Genomic DNA, 26,425 nt, shown 5'->3' with positions numbered 1-26,425 from the left:
AACTCAGACTGTAAAAATGCTTGGATTTAAAAAAGGACTGCAGAAAAAGAGAGAGCATCGGAAACGAGAGCCGGAGCCGGAGTAAGGATCCATGCATCCATACAAGAGTCTGAAATTCAGAGTTCCTGGTGTTCAGTGATGAACACTCTGTCCGAGCTCGACCGAGAGAAAAAAGCCTCACCTGGACGTAGTTGGCGTTCGGACCCAACCCGAGCATGTGCAGTGTAAAAACTTTAATTGGATAACCAGCCAACGAGACTGAGCCTGAATATTTTAACATTTTTGTCCAAATGTGATCCTGAAGGGTCCCAACGGTCTCATGTTGGGTATCTACACACTCTTAGTATTTCAAATATAATAAATAAAAATGAGCAGCCATACAATCAGGTTTTTTTGGCTGTTTATCTTACCGCTCCACTCTCTGACCACTACAGCACAGACCTTCCCTCCGAAAGACGTCAGCAACGCAAGATGGTCGCATCCTCATCCAGGATAGTTTTATCCACAGTCAGTGGAGCAGACACACCACCGTCTAAAATAGTTCTCACTCTGTTGCTCTTCTGCCTTTAGCGAGAGTAAAGAGGAGACTTTTCAGATCTGTGGCTCTTACTACAACACACACTGCCTCACCCTGTGGAGGAATCAAAAACCTGACACGTCTGCTGTGCCAAATTATGGTTTCTGAAGATACGATCGCACAATCACTGTTCAGGAGAGAGGTTTAACCAACTGTCAACCGTCAATCCATACGTGCACGTGGCTTCTGCAGGCAAGCTCACAACACTGTATGCAAACATCAGCTGTGTGCCCTGTGGCGGCATTGACAGCGATACTCGCAGTGAAAGAACTCTGCAAATAAGAAGTAGATAAAAAGAAATACACAGAGTGAGGAAAGAATCACAATTCATTTAGATTCTGTGTAGTGTGTGTAGCTCAGTGCATAAGAGTTTAAACTGAGAGGAGGAAGTTAAACATTAGCAGAGAGGTCACAATATGTCTGACATTTTTATTTCTTTCTTCATCTCACTGTGAGCTTCTTTTCTCACATCTTCTCTCTCTCACTGGGAAAATACCGACATTTTCAATGCAGTTGAAAACACGGAGGGCAGGATGTGAATTCACAACAGCTACTTGCAACATTTCTATCGCCCTCCGCCAGTAACAGCCTGTGGTTGGAGGCTGTTGTCCGTCCGTCCCATCATTCTGAACACAGTATCTCGAGAACCCCCGAAAAGAACCATTTGAGTGAAAATGGTCAGTTAGACTCACAGATGAAGTGATTCGATTTTGGTGGTTAAAGGTCAAGGCCAAGATTACTTTGACCTCACAAAGCACTGTTTTGCTACGTGAACTTCTAGAATCCCTTCAAATTTGGCAAAAAAAAAAAGGGGTGCTGCTCTATAAACATGCAACATGCCTCCCTCTCTAACCCTCTATAATACACATCCTGCCAATTAGGGGGTCTTAAGCTTCAAAGATTTCCCATCTCTCCCTTTGCTGCTCCGCATCAGTATCGCCACCCATCAATTGAGCCCCTCCAGCGCCCCAGTATCCACCTGTAACGTCCGACAGGGGGTTAAAGATATTTGCTCATCACTCCCGTATTACTTCAATGTAATCATATCTGGGGAAGTGATAAAGTCAGAGCTTAGTTGCCAAACTCAAACTATTCTGCAGCTTAACGTTTCAAACATGAGTAGATTTTGGTCAAGGTCAAAGTTACAGTTGATATGAGTCTGGAAAGAAATGTATGTAGACTGTGGAGGCAAACAACCGCATGTATTTTAGCTCTTTACTGTACAACATTAACAGTGTTGTTTTCATTCATTACACAGGGCAGAGGCTTTCTTTTCCAGGCTCAATAAGTAATCAAGAGAAATTCAAATAGGGACCAGGTTTTTTCAGCTGACAAGGCAGGTTGAGAAAATGTCATGTTTCAAGGACAGAGGTAATATTTCCTCCATCTGATGGTTGTGGAAAGCAGCCTATGAAAACACTCTGAACTCATGAATTGAACCCACAAAACAATGATTCATTCTAATTTTACTTTCACAGCATCTCACTCTCGCTGCAGTTCAAGGAACCACACATTATCAGCAGCTTTAATAGAAGCAGATGAGGCAGATTGCAGCAAAGTGGGTAGAGCAAAAAAACAAAAAAAAAAGTCTCAATTATCTCACCAGAAAATAACTCCTGGAACACACTCAACATCACAGATTGAAGATGAAGTTACATAAGCATGAAAAAGAATCTGAGGGTGGATTTTTTTTTGCCTGAAAAATAGTCACCTAATCTTTTTTTTCCATCTTTTTCTCTTTGTTCAAAAAGTTTCTTCACTTAGTCCCTGAATGAACAGACTCAGGCACAAACAAGTCTCGCTGGAGGTTAACATGTGTCCCGGTGGGTAGATTTGAATCCTTTATTCCAGGCACTTGTGCAAACCTATAGGAAAAAAACATCTGGCTAATGTTCCGTCAGGTCATTTATGGATGAAGCTGACGCCAGTGCCGTGCAGAGGGAGTGAAATTAATGAGACAGCTTGTAAAAAGGTTGGAAAATATGCTTTAAAAACCAATCTTCCTTTGCTGAGTAGTAATATTAAATGACATGTAAATAAAATAACCTGTCTGCCTAGTGTGTTTTACACTGGACTTATATACAACACATCTACATTAGCACACAGCTTAATTAAAAAGTTTTATTTCCACTTTCAAGTTTCTGTTAGTTTTGTGCGAGAGTCGTTGACATATACAGTTTTACTCAGACATTTGCAATACATCCTGGCAGTTGTGCATGTTTCATTATTATTTATTATCATATATTTGGATTTATGTCCGGCGCCCTCAGTTTGGTAGTTTTTCTGTGCTATATATAAATGAACAACGCTAAATCAAAAGGGATTCTCCAGGTTTTTCCACTGTTATTGACAGCTGAAACTGTCAAGGTGACACACAGGAATGTGCATTTATACATATATATGAACTCAATACCTGCCTGTATATTTTCCTGTGCGTCTATGAATAAGGAAGGTCGTCAGTCTTCACGTGTGAGCTTGTGGCGCGGTAGTAAAATTGTTTTTGCAGCTCATTCACACATGAGGGAGAGAAGAGCCAGAGATCATTTTCAGTGCTCCACATGAAGGAGCATTAATCCAATTCAAACTGCTCCGAGGAGACGGCCCTCTAATAACTTATGGCGACTTTGGAATTTGTTTATGTTTGTAACAGAGCGCTGAAAGATTAATGACCTCCACAATAGGAGTTACACAACCATTTCTGTGAGAAAACACAATAAGAAAAGCACAGAGGGAACGAACGTGCAGAGATAAATGAAAGGCAAATTAGCCAGTGGCATTGTATTTAATTACACATTACTTCTGTCACACCTTTAGTTATGCCCCTGATTTTCTCATATTCCTCGTTATGGCCTCGGGGGTTCGGTAGAACAGCTTCATCAAGAACATGCACTTGCAGATTCATCATTGGTTTAGTCCACCAAGGCCGACATAAACGCACCACTAAGCTTTGCCCCAAGTAACCGGCTGCATGCTTGTTTCCTCCTCAAACAGATTATGACACAGTAATTCACTTTTACCTCTTCTCTGATCTCTCTTTCTCGAGTCTCTGGATTTTTTTTCTGCATGTCATACATGAGACTCCTCTCAGCTGTGCTCAGCTGCAAAGATTAAATGGGCTCTCCAATCGATTGCTCTTTTCTAATACATCAGCCTTTTCAAAGCGAGATACCAAAAGCGTGTCATCACCCGGGCTGAAAGAAGAGGTTGGAGGGTGAAGAGGGAGGGAGCGCTCGTCTTCAAAGTTGGTTGTATTTTTAACTCACAGGGCCTCTTTGCTCAACAAGATGAAGAGAGCAACCAGGGAGCAAGTGAGCCAGACGATCATGCTGTTTAGGGAGAGGGAAGGGGCCTCTCTGTAATTGAGCCGCCAAAGGTGCCAAAAGCCAGCCGGGAGTCATCCGGCTTCCATCTGGTGCAGGACAAGGATGCCGAGAGAAAGAGAAGTGAGCTCCAAGATTTGGTGAAGGCAAATACTCAGTGTGGCTCACTGAACCAGGTCGCCCACAAAAGGGAAATGACCAACCGAAATTCCCGTCAACGTTCACGCCAAGGCCCGAGCTCTTAGCAGTGTTTGAATGTCTGAAACGGGCTCTCCAGCACAGCTGTAGCCAAACGTAACTGGCACGGCCGCTGTGTGAGCAGGAGCTCGCCGTGCCAACGATGGCAAGAGCTGCTGCGATTCAGGATGCAAATGAGCCCCATCCACAGCTGTAAGGATGGCTGAGGGCACAGCCAGGCGGAATCCAAGTGCACACAAACTGACGGAAGTGTGCAAACACACGCACGAAAACACACACTCAAACTCTCTCTCTCTCTCTCTCTCTCTCTCACACACACACACACACACACACAGTCAGGTTTACAAGCACACACAGATTTGCACAAGCTTACAAATACATATATGCACATAGTCCCTCTCCCGCCCTCTCTCTCTCTCTCTCACTCACACACACACACACACTCTATGAGGCTTACTTCATCTTTACTTGCCAGCGTCTTAGTGCACTGCACCATACCTCCCTCCCTCCTCCCTTTTTTCCCCTCCTTCTCCCATTCCATCCCTCCGGAGCTCCCTCCTAAGCAGGTGTTAGCTGATTTCTGTTCCCTCAGGTAATTCTGTTTTGTTCTTTGCAGCAAGTGCTGGTGCTGCGAATTATCCTGACAGCACCGAACTCTCGGGCTCCGGCCCTCAACCTTCTCCCTGCTCCTGCCCCCCCGTACTCTATTTCTCCCATCTCTTTCTCTGCACTCTGCAGCTCCATCCTTCAAGACCCCTGGCTGCCCCGGCCCAGTGATCCTGAACAACACACCAGCCCACTCACACGCAAAGCAAATAGTGAAATGGACTTGCACACGCTGAAACACGCATGACTTCACACGCATGAGCTCATATGTATGTATTTCAGGTGCACTTGAAACCTTCACATTCCAGCAGTGCAGAGTAATGTCTGCATATATTAAGCTTGAAGTGTGTTGATGTGAAAATGTTGCCGCTCTCCTGTAGCCAAAATGCTCCCTCTTGTTATGTTGTTTGCAAAAAGGCACAGACAAAGAATGACTTATTTTAGATTGCTCATTACCATGGTGGCGTCAGACAGCGGCTAATTGCCCTCCATTCAGTCATCACAATTAACTGGTCTTATTACTCTGTGTGAGTATGTTACATATTTTGCATATTCACACTAAAATATGTCCTTATCAGTACGAAACGAACGGCGGGGGAAGAATTCATGAGCTAAGTAGTGGTGGAGCAGTAAAGGCATATTCGCTCAAAAAATTAAAACAAAGGCTAAATGAGATCTTTTATTCGGCTCCACATTGATTCGAGACTTTGTTTGAAATTCACTGAATGCATTTTCAGCACATCATCATTTGACTCTGATGGAAATTGCATGATTTCGGCTCTTTCAGTGTGAGCTAATGTCCAGCTTAACTGTGACAGTCGTTCCCAGGCTCTCGAAAAATTCAGTTTTTGTCATTAGTCACACTTTTCAAGTACGTCATAAATGACCATTGGCAGCGTGTGTGGTCTGGTCATCCATTTCACACACACACCTACTGCCCACCACTCAGCTGACTTTTTGATGCCTCATTCTTCTTGACTCCACTTTGCAGCCAATGGTCCTATCGAAAATAACTGCTCCCAAGCTATTACACTCCTTTGTCTCCTGTCACCATCGCCCAGTAATTGCTGTTTTTATTGTGGCCTCTTAGAGGCTCCAGTGTAAACTATAGGGTAAGTCTGGCCACCGTGTTGGAAGCCTAACTGCACTTCTGGAAATATTTGTTCAGTCTCACAGCATCGGACAGAGTTTTAATAAACTGTAAACGTATGGAACACCAGAGCATGTTCACAGTTTGACAGTGTGGCATAAGGCTGGGTAATAATTAAAGTGGAAGTAAGATATATTAAGACTGTTTAATGTTCTAAAAAGAATTCTGTTATCCTAAAAAATTATTCAATGCAAAATAGTCACAGACCAGCTAAGCAATACAAGGATACATTTTTTTTTTACTAGGGAATCGAACCTGCACTTCCACGTGATAGGCTTATGAAACTGTCCACCACACTAATGTATGACCACACCGAGCCAATCAGAGGACGGCTGGTGTGTCACTGTGAGAGTTGATGGTCGTGCGATTCATTTCATTCTTCAGAAACGTTCCGGAAGTTTGTGGCTGCAAATATTCAATCTGTAAATTCACAGACACAAAACGTTTCATTGTTTTTTTGATTTGTTGTCAATTGATGCATTTTTACAAACTGACTGACATCAAGTGTTAGTATCTTTATCCTCTTAAATCCACGGAGTGGTGTTACTAAATCACTTTGGTCAACATGTGTGATGGGGGGTCTCTGACAGGTCTGCAGCAAGTTTGAGACATGATGCAGTTTGTCATTGTAAATATGTTTGGTAAATATCAGAAAGATTACCATAGAAGTGCTGCACATTTAATATGTTTACTGTCAGTTCCAAGAAATAATCCTCATGCTTCTTTTGCTGGGAAGGAGAGCAGAGAGGTGAAGAAGTCGAGGGAGCAAGATGCAGGAGAGAGACTTTGAGGTCAGGAAAGACGGGCTGCACACAGTCATGAGACCTGGCTCCTGTAATTGCCCGACTGGAAAACCACCGTATCAAAACAATACAGGGATGCAGCAAATTGCGAGCATGTAGACGCACAGGTTCTGCAATATTGAAAAAAAACTTGCTTTGCAAATTATATTTTAAGGGGGAAAATAAATTGATTCAGCTTGTTTATTATTAGAACTCAGGGATACGCTCAGTGCATCTGGGAGGAGACAGCATGTTAACACGACTGGGGATTTTTATTTCTGTTTCCTACAGAAGCAGAACCGTTGAAAATAAAAGATTTTTAATATAATGAATACAAGACAATGAAATGCTTATATTTTGCTCATATTTCAGTCTATTTATTCTACATTTACTACATGTTATCTGGAATTGCTCAGCATCACAGATGGCACCATGCTGCTGCATTATAACATTTAATATATAATTATACTTTTTTTATACTGTTATCATCAGAGGACGTTAGTGTCAGAGCTGCTCGGGGTGAATCAGTATTTTAAGCTTCTTTCTTAAAGCAGTGACAGCGCTTACCAACAAATCTGTCAAATTACCAGTGTGCAGGGTGTATTTAGGAGCGTCTACAGGGCCTTGTGTAAGGTGAGGGTTGTGTGTGTGTGTACACTCGCTGAGAGAGGAAGTAACAGTTTAACTACTGTATTGATTTCAACTGTGCTAAGGGGTTTAGGCATCAGTCCAAGGAAAATGGGGGTAAAAGAGTCGGGCTCCTCCCTGGTTTAAGAACGCTCGGCTTTTCTCCCTGGCCACGCTTGATTCAGTGGAAAAGATCTGTGGCTGCCCATTGAAGTTGTACAACTGCTGCATCGAGTACTGTATGGCTCTGTGCACTCTGCAGTGCTCTATTGATTGATGTGTGAAGAAGGATTAGTTTGTGGGAGGCAGACGAGGGGTGGGAGACGGGAAGAGATGCTGGATGGGAGGGGGGCGGTGGGGGTGGCCAGAGGCAGAACTCTGGATGCAGCATGTGTACAATTAAAAAAGGGGGCAGATGTCACATCTTTGGTGAGGCAGAGTTGGACACCCGAGGGTGATGTCCTGCTTTTCTGTAAATGCTGATGGTTTTGGCACACTTGTGAGATCAAGCTGTTTCCGCAGTCGTATGTGTGTCGGTTATAGTCGGAGAGTGGGAGGTCCTGCGGGGGCGGCCGAATATACGACCTTGAATGACGAGCGGCTCAATGTCCAACCAGTCCTCCTGGTGCCTCGGAACGAGCTCACCAGAGCAGATAATGTTGAAATGAGCTGCGGTCACGTAAACACTCATTTCAGTCACTCCAACACATCCAGCAGAACAAAAACCTCTCAGCTCTGAGAGGGGGAAGGATGACATTATACCAGACAGATTCAAACAATTCATTCACCCTGACTTCTGACATTTCTTAGATTTCCTGTCAAGTGGACTCCTGCCAACATCAATTTTGCTTCACCAATTGTGAAAAGCAGGTGACCTGCGTATCCATCTTGTTGTGTTGTTGAGCGAGGCATCCAGGTGGTTTCTCACTTCTCGCCCATCACTCTCTCCTCCGCTCTCCCGTTGTTCTGTCCCTGACAGGTGGAGCTGAGGGTGGAGGGAGGCCGAGATTCCATTGATAGGGAGTAGAGGGGATGAATAAGTAGTGGAGGGAAGAAGGAGAAGGAAGACGGCGCTTCGGAGAGGTGGACCTGAGGTTGGATTTGGGCCATCCAGAGTTAATGGGATCAGACGAGGTAGAGAAAGGGATATCTGTGCAGGTTAATGTTTAATCCCACACCCCCAACCCCTCGTGTCCTGCCTGAGGCGGCCGGCATCTGATAATCCTTGGGCTGCCTCTCTTCATCATCAAGGTGTCGGAGGGAAGTGCCTCTGTAAATATTTAATTGGCTGCAGCATGCCGGTGTTAATTATGCGGGTGTGTCTTCCCTCTCGCTTGCTTCCCGAGCGTTACAGACTGTTTCCTTGCCCTTTTCCTCTCCTCCTCAAATCGATGCTATTTCTACCGCTCCTTCCCTCACTGCTACTCCCAACACCAATACTGTTGTTGTCACCCATACTACTGCTACTACAAGTACTGCTACAGTTACTGCCTCTACTGCTCCACAACATCCTGTTATTCCATATGTTTGCACCACAGACTCACTTATTCTCTGAGCCTCCTCTTTCCAGGACCTCTCCTCACCCTGCCTCTCTATTATCGCCTCTCTCCTCCAACCTTGCTCCTCACGTCTCTCCTTCTCCTTTCAAATTTAGCAGCCTTAAAATGGATTATTGTCATGGGTTTCTCTATAGCCGCTACCATTATCCGCCTTGACGCCAATCATGCTTTCAGAAGTAGCTTTCCCTCCTCTCTGTGTTTATTTGATCGTCAAGGGCAATGTGAAATAGATGAGGAGTACAAAGACAGCCTTGCGAGGACTGCGCCGGCTAAAGTCGCGCAGCTCAATAGAGATCCACTCATAAGTGTCTGCCAGTAGCAAGTGTAATTACAAACAGGCACATGTAAAAGTCAAGAGAATACAAATCACATAATAGATGTCTTGTGGGTACTGAGCAAACAGCCTTGTGACGCGTTTGCACATAAAAGACACAATGCAGGAGAGCACAAAGACAAAAACACTGGAGCACAACTGTAGGGAATTATCCAAGTGTCTACCTATGTGCTAACAATAGATGAAGTGTTATGCACAGATCAGCAAAACTGATTTATGCTTTTGAGAACGAATGACAAAGGAAGCGCTGCATAATTAATAATGTGTGTCCGGCTTTCCACAGGCTCTTTAACATTCCAGACAAATTCAACACTGTGTTAAGAGAAAGTCTTGAATGGGGGTCATTTGGAAAGTATTCTAGTGTGTGTGTGTGTGTGTGTGTACATGTATGGCGGCAGGTTTCCGTTTGTGCGCCAAAACAGCAGGTCACATCAAGGACAAGATCCCAGCAGCGAGGACAGACTGTAGCCCGCTAAACAAAAGCGAGCAGTGAAATTCAATAGGCCCGGTGGCCACGCCAACACCAGGGGCCACTGCAGTGTTCACAACCAGCGCCGCTCTGCACGGTTATTCATCACGTCTCGGTGCATATTCAGCTCCGTTTGTTGTTTTTCTTTCCCACAGACAAATCCAGTTTTGTTTGAGTAAAGTAGCGCTCTACAGCAGAAGAGACAAAAAGCTTGCTTTCTTGGCGGGGTGGGGGTGGGGGTGGGGGGGCACTACAACAAAACAAAAAAAAAAGCTCATTTAAGCTTTCCTGTTGGCAGGCATCCTCATTTCTGAAGTGTCAGTGGGCAAGACTCCTGAATCCTCCCGGTGGGTGCAGTTCATCAGCGTGCGTGCCGAGCCCCGGGAGGCAGCAGAGAAAAAGGAGAATTTGAGATAGGGATCAATGAAAAGCCAAAAGGGTAGCAGAGAAATTGAAAGTGAAGTCTGCAGATTCAGTTTTTGTGCCGTGCTGCATCACACTGCTCGGATGCACTGCGGACTCGTTATTGCTCCGTTTGTTCCTGTCACTTATTGTGTCTGACTTGATGCATTTGAATTAATTGTCTTACGATGGAAACATACCGTGGATGGCTTCAAAAAGGGAGGGAGACATGCATTGTTGTTCGACACCCAACACTCCCACTGCCATGAATGAGATGCTGCACATGCACACTTTACTTTCCTTTATCTGTAGAGGCAATAACCTTTCAGCTTCAAATACACTTACACTATCATTGCTGTATGATGAATTTCCGGTTTAAAATCTCATTAATCATGAAAAAATGAAAACATACGGATGAACCGAATTAAGACGCCACTCATGGATGATAGTGATGTTTATACACAACGTCCCATATGTTTATGTACACAATCAAAACTGACCACAACATGTATGATTCAGTTTTATCATTTCAGGTCTTCTCTCTCCTCAGCTCTGCCTCTATGCCTGAGGCCACACACACACACACACACACACACACACACACACACACACACACACACACACGGGCGGCTGATGACACAGTGAACCCGCTCCCAGATTACTGAAGTGAAGTCAACTACGTTTGTTACCGTGCGATAAAAACTAAACAGCAGATAAGCACTTTACCAGTTCAATAAACGTGTAGAACACAGATGTCTTCAACTGTTAAGTCTCTCAGCATGTTTTGGAGGCTTTCTTAAAATACCGTCGTCTAAATATTCATGTAAAAACTCCGGCCCTGCTGCTTTCATCATTTCATCCAAGGTGCTCGGATGCTTGTGCTGCTGTTGCTAAGCTACCAGAATCACGTTTACAATTTAGCAGTCAGCATCAGTGACTAAACTAACGTAAGGAAATAGTTAAAACAAAGATGAATTGATTTCTAACACTGTAAATTCCTCCCAGTAGCTTTTTCTGCTTGATTTTTCTGTGGAAAAGAAGAAATGTTCAGGTCCAAAAATCATTTATCTGACACAAAAGGGGGAGTGAATAAAAAACAAATAGAAAATCTTTCAACCAAATTGTTATTTTTGACATCAGTGCTTGCTTAGATTTTCAAAACCGTTGTATCCCTGATTTCATTATTTAATTCTAACCAAAAAATGAGTTATTATCAGTTTTGTTGTTTTTGTTCTTTGTATTTGTTTAACTTCTTTGTTCGGTATCGACCACAGAGTTTGTTTTTCAATCTTTCTTTTGGGATGACAGTTCGGTCTCGTCTAAAATATCTAGTGGGTAGATTGCCATGAAAGTTTGGCACAGATATCCATGAAGTCGGGTGAATTATAATGAATTCTGCTCTTTGTTGTTGTTAATTGTTTCTATTTTACTGTTGACATCCCTGAAGACTGTGTTCATATGCTTCGTGGTCGGCATTCGGTTTTTGACATCATCATCATTTGAGTCCAATCATCACGCAAATATTTGAATCGCTCCAACACAACGTTTTGTATGCAAGTGCAGGAAAAAAATGGTGTTTGAACCCCAGCACGGTCCCAAGGTCACCTCTCAGGACGGAGCTCCTCTCCAATCTCTCAGTACAGACACTGGTCCTGTTTGTTTGCTCCACACAAGCTGTTCATTTCCACATGATAACTTTTGGATGAGCAAAATGTCACAGCAACACGTTGACCGTGCTCTGAGCAGTCACAGTGAGCGACAGAGGTCAACAAAGGTCATAACAGGGAGTGGAGTGGAAGGAGAGCACGCTTAATAATTGTGCATGTGTGCATCCCTGTGTGTATTCAACATATATGCATCATGGGGAGTGTGAAGTGAACCTTCGCAGTTTTTCCTTCGCGGCAATGACAAACCTCCATCTCAGCTGGTTTGGCTCGTCGATGAGTTGTGTTTGGATGCGTGTGCACGCCTGTGATTGGTCCTGTGCTTCAGTGTGTGTGAGAGGGAAGTGTGGGCTGAATGTGTTGACCTGGTTATCGTTTTGTGCGGCGCCGGGGAGCGGAGACAGGGCGATACAGGTTTTAGAATGCGAGGTGCCAATCGAGCTGTGAAAATGGGAATTGAGCAGGGAAATGGGAATAGCTCCCCTCTGGTTTGTAACCTTTGCAGTGTTGTTTGGAGCATTCAGTGTATGCATACATCATTCATTCAATCAAAATGTGTGTGTGTGTGTGTGTGTGTCAGTGATTACATTATGTGTCTTTTCTTCATGTGTGTGTCTTACAGTGTACATAGGGTAGTGTGTAATTATGACAGCATGTCACGCCCGTCTCCGAGCCCTGGAACTGAATTGAATTAACCTAAATAGAGTCTAGTGTCTAGAGTACAGTGCACTAGAAAGGGAACAGCTTGAACTGAGATCTGTCTTCGTCTGAGACAGAAAACATGAGCACAGCAAACCTTACTCCACAGTAAAAAACCACAGATAAACAAAAAACTTGACAGTTTTTGGACACGACGGTTAATGTGCGACTCCCCCTCTCCCAGCGCCTTCAGAGAGTGAGAGAGAGAGAGAGAGAGAGAGCGTTCGCGATGCACCGAGCCAGTTCCGGGATTCTTGGCCGGCCGAGATAGAACAACAACAACAGCGGCAGCAGCGGCAGCAGCCATTAATGCGATTACAGCTTTTAGCGGGAGATTTTACGGAGCCAGTTTTCTTTAGAGGCGTCATTAGTTTGTCGGAATGTCAGCAAACAAAACGTTCACAGCCATGAGCAACAGACGCACGGCTACTGTAACTGTCTATACACACACAACAATGAAAAACACGTGCACTGCTGCACACACTTATTCATACAGGCATGAATATATGAATGCACAAGTATGAATGTAGCCTATATACTGTGGCTTATCCACACTTGTGTTCAAAAACATGCAGTAAAAGAAAAAGAAAATGCATAATTAGCTTTTAGGAGATGATAAATTATGACTTAATGTTGTCAGCACTTCTCTGGACTTCCTGCAATGCCATCTGAAAACCTTTTGATTAGCAATCCATGGTGTTCACGAGAATCCTGAAGCCTCCCTCATTATTCTTTGTAATCAAACCACGCGTCTTCCTTTAATTTGAAATACCACATTTCCCATCCATTTATCTGTGTATTGTCACCTCCGGTCTCATCTCGTAGTCGGCTCCCGTTCGGCGTGCTTAGCGCGTCTTTGTCTTTTTTGTGTAGCTATTTAACAACCTTGAGGTGCTTCTTAGCTCCTGACTGCCGCAGCTTCGTTTCATAAAGTCACCATTTATTAAACCTCAAGGCTAGACCGCAGCAAGAAAAAAAAACAAACCTACTGAGATATTGAGGTCATCTTACAGGCAGAGGGAGAAAGAGATAGAGGGGAGGACACAAGCGGAGGTATATCTGGTGTCGTGCTGTGATTTGGCGGAGTTGAGACGGACAGAGCCTGGTCTTAGTGGGGAGCTGCAATATCACTTTGTTTGCAGAGCGAGCGAGCTCACAAAATTGACTTCAAACTATTTTAAAGTTTTCCCCCCCTCACCTGAGTGTCAAACACACCTCTCAGATGCAGAAGTTCACGCTCCACCTATCGGCTCTCAGGATGTGTGTCTGCACTTGTGTGTGTTTGTGCCGTTGTAAGCATGTGCCTGTGTTGTGTGTATTGGTAGGCAGGATGAGCATCCCTTCTGTTACTGTTGCTGTCCCTTCATTTCACGCCCCAGCAGCTCCGCATGAATCCTCTTCCCTTGGCTCATTATCAGTGCTGTTCAATGAACGCACATCCCACCAGAATGCAGGGAAAAACCAAATCATTATTCAAGTATGGGGGTCAGTGCAGACATTGTGACTCATTTGTTTAGTATATTTATTATTTTCCCTTCAGAAAAGAAGCGAGCGGGATGCAGAGCACATCCTCGCCCAGCCTGGTTTGGCATCCTCAAGGACCTGACCTGAGATTGATGAACACCAGCGAAGCGTTTGGTGCCATTACTGTACACTCATTGCTCCTCTGTCTTTTTTCTTTTTCTTGGAAGGGTCCAGTTTGCACGGAGCGGAAATCGGACACCTGCCCGATAACATAACAGTGTTGGAGGGAGAAAGCGTCATTTTGAGGTAACTCTTGATCCGACACCTGCACCTTCTAATTACATGAAAACATGTTTGTTTCCCTACCCACACCTGTCACACTGGTTTAATTACCTCTTCCTTCTCGTATAAATCCCATATTGTGCCATAATTTAGTTTTTTTTCTGATAGCTAATGAAATAATAAGACCTGTCAGATTTTGTTTTATTAATGGCTGCTGCACACTGTTGGATGTCAGATGCCACCCTGCTGGCGATCAGGGGGGTGTTGCAGACTCATTTTAACAGATTATCTGGACAAATGATCCTCAATGGGGGGCTGGGGGGGTTACAGACATAATCTAAGGCTACATTCAAAAACAATCGGCCTGAACGCATATCAATGCACTGACCGAGAACTTTTCCGTGACTTGCTCCCTAACTTGTAGCTATCGTCTCTGCGTCTGTGGAGTACGTTTCCCCAGCCGAAGACTGTCAACAGCAGTCTGCACGGGCAGGTTGCACAGGCAGGCAGGTCGGTTAGTGACTGACAGGTACGCAAGCCTATCATTTCTGTCTGTGAAAATGAAATGATTGGTCTTGTTTGTTACAGTCCTGCACGAGCCACAAACACCGACATGGCTATGAGCAGCAGACATTAGATTTAATGATGCACAGGTCAGTGTGTGCACCTCTGCTGCACCCAACCACACCTGCCTCACTGTGAATGATAGGAAAACAGCTCACAACCAAGCAGACAAACAGCCAACGCACTTCCCCCCTGCACAGGGACGTGACCTGGTTTGACAGCGCACTCAGCAGCAGATAAAAAATAAATCCATGTCAACTTTAGTTTTGTCACCTTTAAGCCAAAGTTTCCAGATCTCTGCACAAATTCCTCCCTTTTCTCTCCTTAAAGAAACGCAGAGCTTCCTAGAAAATAAAATATGTCTTTCCATAGCAACATTCTGTCAATGTAGAACATCAACAAGCCTCCCTCTGAGTTGGAAATCAAAAGATCCAAGATGCTGATTTGTAATGACAAGATGTTCGGCCTAAAGATCTATAGATGCAGTGCAGAAGTCAGATGTATGGAGTTTATTTTGGTGTTTTCGTACATAAAACAGTTTATCACCTCCTGCCAAGGAGATTTTGTTTTCAAGATCACAAAAACATTTGCTGGAAGGATGAAGTATGGGTCAAGGAAGAACTCATTTAGATCTTGGGATGGACCCATGCATTTTCTTTCAATCCTTTTAATGTTAATATAATGTGAAAGAAAATAGGCAGTCTTTCAACATTTTCATTTATATCTTAGAGAATAATTTACGGATCTTGATTATAAAAAGATCAGACATGTTTAGGGGACTGATATTTATGAGTGTGTGTAATTTGGTGCAGATCCAAGTAAAAATCCAGATCTAGTGAGTTTTAAATGTGGTTTCATAAAAGGGACTGTACTCAGAGGTATGCACTGTACTGAGCGCCATAATATTTTAACAAGGCTTAAAATACCATAAAACTGACAACTCACAAAAATAAATCAACTAAAGATTAGATAGGTCTGAGGGGGAAAAATGACTACTGCTTTAGACTGTACTTGCAGTTTATCTAGTCTAATCTATCTTCGAGTTTGATTGTACTGCACAGATCTGCCTTCCTCTTCATCAGTGGATCTGATTGATTTTGAAATCAGTCAGTTCTGAACAGATGAAAAAAGAGCTTTATAAATAAAGAAACTCATGTGAAATTCACTTCCACCCAAGTGGCACAAACACTCATGTAATGTTTGAGTCAATGCTGTTGTGTTGACTTTGATGCGGGCCATTAAGACAAGGAACATTTGATGCTATTACGGTGCTCATTTCCTGCAGGCCCACAGTCCTGTAGCAACATCATCAGTACAGAAGTGATTCATTTTAAAAATAGAATAATAGAGGGTTTGTACACAGATGAATTTTTAATGGCAGGATTTCTCGGACTGCTTCTTTATATAAACTCACCAGTCACACACTGAATCTTGAAGCTAAATATATTTCCTCTCTTGTTCCTTTATTTCCTAACTTGTGTGTAGAGGTTTGACCCCGAGGTCACATGTCAGCCTGTGTCTGTTTGTCGAAGACTTCCAGGTTCATCTGTACCGTGGTTCTTATTCACTGTTGTGTCACCGACGGCCACCGACTTGGCAGCTGATCTAACATCTACCTCCACGTTGATATTTATCCAGGTCTCATCAATTAAACAAAGTCCTACAGAGGCATGTCTTCAAACTAGTTGAAGCTAAGGACATCTAGTGGCCAAGCTAAGAACTGAAGTCACACCTTGGGCCAGTGGCTGCTGTTCTGCATCGTTGAAAAAAGGACATTTTGATTTACTGCTCTTTAATCACAGCAGCACTATTATTTTGGATTTTTCAAACCGGTCATCATTTCCATATACTGTATGTCTCTATTTATCGTTATTTACTATTAAGTATGAGTCCATGGACACTTCCGGGCATATGGCCAGTGGAAATATCAATATTCTTTGCATTTAGAGTGCAGAAAGTCTTATCTGTAGCCAGAACAAAGAGTAATGGGGTGATGGTCGTACGTGCTACAGACTGATTCCATTCAACACTTTTCTTACCGAGCCATTTTTTAAATGTTTGACCCATTTTGCTGCACCATTGAAACAGGAGTAATGCATTCAATTTTCTACTTTTGTTGTTTTACAAAAGAAGATAGAAAGTTTTGAAATAAAGGGACAGATTCAAAAACGGTGCACAGATGCTGCCCGGACGACTTATGAAAGACACTTTTATTTGTATAGCCTCTATTCACAAATCCTAATATTCCCATAGGAGTAAAACAAGATGTGACGTCCTCTGTCCTTAACCCTTAAGCTTGAGAAGAAAAAACATTTAAAACTTGAAATTTTTTGAGGAATCTAAATAAATGTATTTAAACTAAAGAAATGGTGTGAAAGAGATGAAGGGAGCAGTTGTAATGGCATCAGTAGAAGTGATGGTACTGTATGTCGGCCAGATGGGAGGTTCCAGATCCACCCATTTGTATATCTGCTACCTGCTGTAATAATATGAACCCTCTCACAGATGCCGGATCAACGAGGAGGTGACCCACAAGGCCTGGCTGAATCGCTCCAACATCCTGTTCGCGGGGAAAGACAAGTGGTCGCTGGACAAACGCGTGACGATGGTCAACAGCAACGACAGCGACTTCTCCATCAACATCGACAACGTGCAAGTGACCGACGAGGGGCCCTACACCTGCACCTTTCAGGCCAACAACCAGCCCCACATCGCCCACGTCTACCTCATCGTCCAAGGTTGGCCGCCGCGTTGAGACGAAATACGAATCAGTCGCGAGTGAGGTGTTCAAGTCGTGACTCATTTCCCCAATATACCCAGAGTCTGCAGATTTGATTACCACTGCTGCAAAAGCAGAACGTGTGTGTGCTCATGTTACTGTAAGCTGCCTCAGATAAAAACATCCGCTAAATGGCTTAATTATGCTTTTCGTCACTCATCCAAGCGTAGAGCTGAGTACTGGGTGAGATTGAGGTTTGACATCAGGGGGAAGCAATTAAGCTTTTCTAATGGTTATGTTTCAGTGTTTCTTTTCTGTTAAGTCATGTTTACATCTATGCCTAAAATTCATGTTGGACAACTCACTACTCAATGTTCATGATGTTTGTGTATTTAAGGCTGGCATTTATAGCGACATCAAAATGTAATCACGTAATTATGCCTCAAAGGCTACACTGGCCCGTCTGTGTGTGTGTCTGCAGAAAATAAAGCCAGTGCAGGTGACGGAAAACCAGAAAGTCCGCTGCGATAACAATACAAATATGCGACCTGATAAGGTTTCAAGAGAAAGTTAGGCAGATCAGATGAGTATGTGTGTGGAGGAGACAAGGTACAGAAGTAACTGTCCAGCTACCCGACTAAATAAGTGACAGTGCACAAACACAACTGGGGCCTCAGTCATCAAGTCAGCGGCTAAGTGAGTGAGAGTCGGCCTGATCCTGAGTGACATGATGCATTGTTTTAGGACTGCCCGCAGGATGGATCTTGGACCTTTCCCCCCTGCAGACGGCAATTACATGTCACCGGCAGGATGAAGCTGAAAACTTTTAACAGGATGTATTGGGTACATTGCGCCGGAATGAAAAGGCGAGGCCTCGTAGCTCACAGGTGGCAGAGACAATGTGAGCTGCGTACTAAAGAGAGACTTTCCACATTGCAATGCAGCCAAACACACACTGCTGTCTGCAAGGCCCAAAGCCTGGCACACATCCCCCGATATACCTAATTCCAAGTCCCTTGCAATTTCAGCCCGAGCTTGATATCACACAAAATAATTACACCCTCAAGTCAACGCATCAAGCAGGAGCAGCTCTGCCGCCACTCCAATCTGTGCTTTATTGCTGCAAGTATTCAACCTCTGCAAAATAGTGAAAAATAGGATTCTTGGTAGATGTTTCACACAAAAAAAATGATTCTCAGGGTCAGTGAAATGAATGATAATGGGCCATTTAAATTCAAGGGCCATCTTGTTATCAAACTAACTACATGCATAGTGCTTGAACACTAAGTGTGTTTTAGAGCAAAACGGTATTCAGGGGTGTTCATTCATTTAAAATGCAGAAGCAAAAGTGTTCGTTCACGACTTGTACGAGGATGAAATTAGATTAGATGTCAGGAGGAGGACACGTTAATGGCCGTTTTAGGATTCAGTGCATTCTGGGTAGACGGTCAAGACTATTGTTGCATGCATAGTTCAGTGAGAGCTCATGCACAGATCATTACTCAGCTGATTGGTTGTCTGTCGAAAAAAACGTGCAGGGATTTGCATTTAAGGAATAAAAGGGGATCGTATCTTAGTGTGATCTTGTTTTTCAGTGCCGGCCAGAATCGTCAACATCTCAAAGAACGTGTCCGTGAACGAGGGGGAGAATGTGAACCTCTACTGTCTGGCAGTGGGTCGGCCTGAGCCCACCGTCACCTGGAAGGACCAGAAATGTAAGCTACCCCCTTCCTGTTTGCTCGTCTTAACATCCAGAGATGGCTTGTTCACAGCTTCACCTTCATCCCAAAGCCTGCTCAGTCTTTTGTAGTCTTATTTTCTTTTCCAGCCTCAAGAGCTTATCAGCATTCAGCTCGTGCCCATGTCTTTATCCCCCATTCCTGTGTCATCATTCTTAAACCCAGCTGTTCAGTCTGTCCCGGTCTTAAATTCATGCTGCTGTATTTTCCCAATGTCCTGATGTTTTGTCCCAAAAAAACGCAGCACATTATACGTAATTACACCCACCACGCCACCCGTAATCATCAGCATCTGTCTTCATCCAGCCTGTCACCTGGCATGACGCTCGCAGCTATTTCTTGTTGAATCCAAACCAGTTCAGCGTGGTCAAGGTGCACTCTCAAAACATCTTTGATTTTACTTGAAGCTGAGGGGATTATTAATATTGACTTTACCGTGTTCTGAAAGTCAAAGTCTGGACTCTTTGTGAGGCTGTTATTGCATCTGTGTCACCAGGAGTCACCATTAAAGTACTGTATCACACAATGGCATTAGTCGAGTTGTAGCAGCGGCAAAAACACGGTTCAAATGCGCAAACGAGACGGCAATAATAAATAGGTCAGTGTGAACAACCGCTCCAACGCGATGTGAGTGATGCTTTTGGGCCAATAAATACACAAGCTACTGTACTGCTGTGCTTACAGACAGCTCTGGGCTTGCTCAGAGGTCCTTTCCTCCTCTCTCCCCTGTTTATCCCTGGGTTAGCCTGCAGTGCATGCAGTGTCCTTCCCTGCACTGTTAGTTTGTGAACCTACACAGTACAGCACCTCGGGCATGGACAAGCACGGCAGCAACGCACACACACACACGAATAAAAGGAGAAAAGAAAAAAGTCATGCATGAACGCACACCTGCAGCAAACACACACACACACACACACAACCTTACATCAGAGTCTGTGTAGTCGCTCTCACTTGCGAGCCCACAGCATTTTTCCCTCTGTCAGCAGTAATCCTTCCTCTCTAACCACCCCCACCATCTCACACCGCCTCTCCGCCTCTCTACCCCATAACCCCTCAGCTTGCAGAGAAAGAGAGAGATATGGGCCGCATTGCTATTCCACGAGAGTCTCTGCAACCAAGCCATCAGTTGTAGGAGACTAGCGAGGGTGGAAAAAAGGGGGGAGCGGCCCAAAGAAACAGTGAGAAGCTGCCAGCCATCTGTCCCCATTACTCAGAGACTGCAGGGACGGAGGGGAGAGCAGTGCATGTTGAGGTGGTGTTTGCATTATGGAGGTGGTTGAGTAGGAGGAGCTATTTGCATCACCTCAGACAAGAGACCTGCTAAAACTTCTCTGAGGTGAGCAGAGTCTCTCCTCACATGCAGATGGTACAGCCATGAACTTTTGCACGTTTATATCCAGATGCCGCCTCCAGCATCTTAACTGTGGAGATACAGTTTGTCGCACCTGTTCTCTTTTGCCTGCGTCCATCAGTTTTAAACACAGGCAGGCTCACAGAACGAATGGATTCTTGTGTCGCTGAGGAGGAAAAGCGATGTGCTTGTGCTGCACATAAATAAAATCGTGATGTGACGATAACCGTATGAGGTGTATTTATATTTGAGTTTTGTTGAGATAAAATAAATGAGCTGTTGTTGTGGAGAGGATGCATTTAAACTGGGGTTCCTTGCAACTAGCAAGCAGAGCACAGAAGGAAAGTTGCACTCAGTAGTTACCATACAGGATCTAAAGAGAAAATCATACACCCCTTTGAAACCACATTTAACTCTGAGAAATCAACAAAAAAACATCCCATCACGTTGAATGTGTTCATCCCTGACTCACACATCCTACCACCAAGTGTCATGGAAAGCAGTTCAGGCATTTTATGAATAATCCTGCAAACTGACAAACAAACAAATGAAAGCACAACTTCTTCAGTGAAGGCAATACATGATGAAGACTGGTGCTTGTGAGCAGGTGTGTCGAGCCTCAGTTTCCTCATTTAGCTGCTTCAGTTTCAGGCTTCTTGTTCTGTGAATGCTGTCTCACTCTCATGTCTCACTGGGACACGTGACCTGAACTGAGCCTTTTTATACTGAGTGAAGCTGATGAGACTCAGGTGCGGCTGGTTGTGAGAATCAGGAGCAGGTGGTTTTGGAAATCAAGTGATGACATGAGGGGGAAGTCTGAAGGAATCAACTGAGTCAACAGAGACAAGAGATTATTTTTTAACTACAGTAAAAATTCTTTGATAAACACGTGTCCACCGTTCACAACCATGTTTAGGAGCTAAGGTTCATTTTTAAAGACATTTTATTAACAACACTATGAAAAAGTCTCAGTGCCTCTCAGCCCTGAGCTGAGAAAATGATGAGTTAATTTCTGTTTGTCAAATATTGTATTTGTTGGACAGGACAGTGTTCAGGACAATAAGGAATGTGTGTCACATGCTCCGTTTGGCTCATTGATGTTTATTTTCTATAGTTTTTGGACAACAGTCCATGAGACGATAGGATCAGTTCATTGGTCTTTTCATGGGTTCATATTTTCTACTATATCAAAAATATAATACAGAATATTGGCTTATCATAATAGAAAGTTATGAAACTGAAGGAAAATGAGAGGGACCTTTCTCTTTACAACCTTTGAACGCCTCATATCACAATAATTCTGTACAACCTAAAATAAAGGGTTATTTAACTCAATGAAACAATATAAATGATCAAATCCAACATGTGTTTTCATCAAATTTTGCAAAACCAACATACCGAGGTGGAAGACAGAGGCCCTTAGCTCTCTGGTACAAATAGATTGAATGATTGCATGTATTTGAACAGGATGATACAAACAACAGTCTCGGAGCCATCTGCTGGAGGTGATGATTTCAGAGGGTTAAATTCTGCTTGAGCTCTATTTAGCTCAACTAACACACATTCTGGCCCCTTACTCTTCCAAATGACCGTCTATAGCCTGTCCACCCGTCTCTGTTTAAACCCGACATCACACCTCTCGGCCCCAACGGTAGATTTTGTAATGGAAGCGGATAAGAGGAGCCAAGAAATCAAGTGTTCTGATAATCTAGTCCAGCACAAAGTGCTGCCAGGAAAACCGAGCCCGGTTTCACTGTAGCGCCAAATCCCACCCCCCACCTCCCCATGCGCTCTCTCTCTTCTCAGGTGCAATTCAACTATCTCTGGTGGTCAGGAGTCAGGCTCCTTCAAAAGCCATAAGTGGTTGATGGAGCTGTATTTTACAGACCATTGTAGGAGAGCCAGGGGCCGGCTCCACTCAGATACGATCTCCCATCAAAGTGGAGAGAAGTGTGCGATGCAGGTCCACAGATCTCAGGGGACGGAGGGGAAGGGGAAAGACGGGGATGAGTGAGAGCGCTGCCTTGCCCTGACACATCGCAACACGTATAGATGAAAAGTTCACGACAGAGCAAATCGCATCCAACACCAAACTCTCAGAGTTTCACTTTTTGTGACGCTGTTTTCACTCTATCGTTACATCTGTGTATCTCTTTCAGTCTCCTGCTCCGTATCTCTCGCAAATTACCGCTCTGTGTCTGTGACGCTCGCTCCAGCGCCCGATTGCTCTCATTTTTTATTCTCTTTGTCCTTTTTACCTCGTGGAAGTCAGCTGTAGCAGCCTTGTGTGTAATTTCTCCAGCGCTTGTTGTCTGATTGTATCTCCCCTCGTTTCTCCCCTCCAAGCTTCCGCCCCATCTGGTGGAGTTGGGTGCTCTGCCTGTCTGACAGAGATGTCACAGGAGAGCTGTGTTTATTAGACTAATGGAATGAGTGAATAACATTGCCCATCCACCCCACCCCCCTCAGCCACAGGGCCCACCACCCGGACTCGCTCGGGTGGCACCGGCAGCCATCACCGTGGTTGTCGCTCGCCGTTCAGCCTCCGCCGCAGCAGCTGCAAATAATCGTCTCCAGCTCAGTAGCCGCACTAATAATCCTCCAGTATAATCTTCAATTAGAACCGCAGTGCTAATCTCTGACAGGAATAATCGTGGCGTTTTTTTTTGTGTGTGTGTTTTTGCGTCAGTGTTGCTCACAAGTGTGCTTAGGAGCCATTGGTGTGTTTGCGAGGGGAAGTAAAGGTCCACTGATTGACAGCAGTGTGTGTGTGTGTGTGTGTGTGTTTTTGGGGCTTTGAGAGGGAAAAGTGAGCAGCAATTTAAGAGCTGGATTTCCTTGTTAGTGGTGAGATTATATATTATGTCGTGTTCCACAGTCTGACTTCTTTAATGGGGGTGAAGGGGAGAAAAAAAGGCCTAATGGTTTTGGAGGCTGTGAGACAGCTGTGCTGCTAAGACTTGCAGGGGGGCGTCGCACTCTCACTCATTCTTCTTACGTTTCTGCTCTTTCTGCCGCCGTCGATCCAATAACGCCAACGACATCCACTCACCTCACATGAAGGAGCAATAACTTGTAGCCGGACCATTCAACTCTCCCCTCCGAAGAGATTCTGTGTTTGTTGCCTGAGGGACGAGGAAAAAATAAAATACAAAACTGACTAATTTGGTTTTGGGGGCACTGGGGAGTTTGTCAACATCAAATAACAGCCAAATATTAATCTCACTACATAATGTGGTGAACAAGCTGTCGCCCCCTGGTGTGTCCACTCCATGGGAGCAAAGCTTAGAATTTCCCCAGACTCCATATTGTTTCTGTCGCTGATGCCAAATCATTTCTACCCAATACAAGAATTCACCAACCGACCCGTTAGTGCTCTGAACAAACCATCCTGAAGCTTTTAGTTTGTAACATGAGACAAATATGATCAAAATGTAATATTATTTCCTTGATACATTCTAGTACAGCTAGTACATTTATTTATTTTTATACAATTTCATGTTGTTGTAGTTTTCTGTCGACCAAGTTAATCAAAGCAGCAGATTGAAATTCATATTTTCTTACGTAATGGATTAAGTGGGACACAGTTCATTGCATTAAACATTCATTTGTGTACTTTATGTAATCTTGCATTGTAATCTATGAATTTCATGAATTTATCATTTTTCATCATTACCTGGCTTTATGTGTTGGTATTGAACATTATTTCCCATGGTACCATTACCAGGGGTGTTTCCAGGGTCCTGGGGGGCCCAGGCAAAAAAAAAACTGGGGGCCCTGCATCATACCCCCACCATCTCAAGCATACAGCCATTTAGACTCTCCCACCTTCAACCATACTTCTAAGATTACAAAGCTTATGACAGAAAGTTCGTGGCAGGGGTCCTTGTAAGGGGGGTTATGGCAGTTACGGGTAGAATTTAAGGGTGTTCTGACAATATTGTTGTGGCTGTGCACTAATCTAATAAGCTTTTTTAGGGGCCCCCTCTCCTGCTTTGCCTACCATGTTGCATTTGATTTACTGTGTCGTCACCTTTGACCTCTTGTCCTACGTCGATAGATGGGTTGGTGAGCGAGGGGGAGTTTCTAGACATCACAGAGATCAAGAGGCAGCAGGCCGAGGACTACGAATGCATCACCAACAATGGAGTGGCTCCAGCTGATCAGCGCAAGGTCAAGGTCACGGTCAACTGTAAGTATCTCCCCACAGCCCAGAGGTGATATTTCAACTCACAGCCAGGTTACAGCACAATGATGTATCCATGGTATATGGAAATACAGCATAGGCATTAGTATGTATGAATTCAAATATCTTAATTCTGTTCTCTCCGGGGGTTTTCCAACCTTATGGACTGACCTGACTGGACTCACCAGTGAGGGCAGGTTTATACTAATTGCTGAATTCCCTCCTTCTGTTTGTCCGTTCTTTCATCCCTTGGCTTTTCCTGCCAGACCCTCCGATGATCACAGACATGAAGAACATGCCAGCTCATTTGGGCAAGACAGCCATCCTGCGCTGTGAAGCCATGGCGGTCCCACCAGCCTCGTTCGAGTGGTACAGAGACGACCACAGGTGAGAACCAGCAACAAGTCCAGTGCTAATTTGATTCTTTGGCCACATCTGCACAAAGCCAATGATCCATCCCTCCATTTGTTTTGCTTTTGTGAACACGATGTCTCAAGAACGCCTTGAGGGAATATCTTCAGATTTGGTGCAAATGTTCTTCTGGAGTCAAAGAAGTGATTAGAATTTGGATGGTCTAAGGTCAAAGGTCACTACGACCCTACAAAACCTGTTTTAGGTCTAGTTAACATCCCAGGAACAGCTCAATGGAATTTCTTCAGTTTTGGTATAAACATTCACAGTAGTTTTCTACTACAACAGGACCAGCAGCGTAGGAGAAGTGTGGATGCCAGAGATGTGAAGGTGGCAATAGAGATGCATTATAAAACTAAAGCATTGTAGTGTGGATATAACCTGAGTGGATGAATATAAAAAGTCATTTTAGTGTTATCGTGGAAAACTGAGCTTTTGAAAGTCATTTCGACATCCTCGTCGTAGCTCGGTGGTTTGAGTACTGACAGCCTCAGTGCAGCAGCAGAAGTGCGCCTGACAAAATATTAGCAAGAATAAATACATTCTGATTTCATTTAGAGTAAACTATGAAAGGGGCCATCGCAAAAACCAGGCAACAAAATTAAGGTGTAACAGGCGGAGATTCAGAGAAGTGAAGTGTATCTGTTCCTCGTCATAGATGTTAGCTGTGATGCACAATTGATTTGTCGCTTGCCAATCAAAAGAAATCTACAGTTTTGACACTTCAAGGTGGAGAGACTGGAAAATAACAAGTCATTTAACAGATAATACGTTTTCCAGTTTCTTCTGGCGCAGAGTCGATGTGGTCTTGGCCACCGTCCATTGGCATCACCTCTGACATTAGATAGGGTCATAGATAATCTTGTGTGTATTTTTCATCTCTGGGAAAATATTAGCATTTTGGAAAGATCTTTTATCTCTATTACCGACACGCAAGCCGTCCTTCCAAATTTGTAAAAGGTTCCAGGAAGCGTAGAGGAGTCAGGTTGATTTAGCATCAGAAAAAGCAAGAGGCAGAAGCACTTAGACAAGCCTGTGCCAGCTAGAGAGAGCTGTTAATAGAGTATAATGGGCTCCAGCAGGAGGTCTCTGTTATTTATGGACTGTTAGATTTCACTATTAGTACAAGGTGAGACACAACCGATGTGTGCGGTGGGGGACTGCGTCGCACGGTTGTCTCTGGAGAGACTGGAGGGGAAAAAGGCATCTCACGGGGGCTGAGTCACTGGGTGCAATGTTGTGTTGTGTTATCTTATCTCTTTTTTTGTCTGACAGCCATTTTCTCTCTTTTTTTCTTCCCACTTCCTTCCTTCCTTCAC

General features: G+C 44.0%; 1 protein-coding gene across 1 annotated transcript in view; it reads left to right on the top strand.

The window, feature by feature from the left end:
- Positions 1 to 26,425, top strand: part of iglon5 (IgLON family member 5) — a 98,203-nt gene that overhangs the window by 63,056 nt on the left and 8,722 nt on the right. The window contains exons 2-6 of the mRNA XM_069537430.1: positions 14,079 to 14,157; positions 17,203 to 17,435; positions 19,012 to 19,131; positions 24,570 to 24,701; positions 24,962 to 25,082. Of these exons, the coding sequence (XP_069393531.1) occupies positions 14,079 to 14,157; positions 17,203 to 17,435; positions 19,012 to 19,131; positions 24,570 to 24,701; positions 24,962 to 25,082 (685 nt within the window). The remainder of the gene's footprint in view (positions 1 to 14,078; positions 14,158 to 17,202; positions 17,436 to 19,011; positions 19,132 to 24,569; positions 24,702 to 24,961; positions 25,083 to 26,425) is intronic.

Source organism: Paralichthys olivaceus, chromosome 13 (genome assembly GCF_024713975.1).
Source record: "Paralichthys olivaceus isolate ysfri-2021 chromosome 13, ASM2471397v2, whole genome shotgun sequence".
NCBI classification, from domain to species: domain Eukaryota; kingdom Metazoa; phylum Chordata; class Actinopteri; order Pleuronectiformes; family Paralichthyidae; genus Paralichthys; species Paralichthys olivaceus.
The sequence above is the reverse complement of the archived record's forward strand: the minus strand, read 5'-3'. Positions and strand labels throughout refer to the sequence as shown.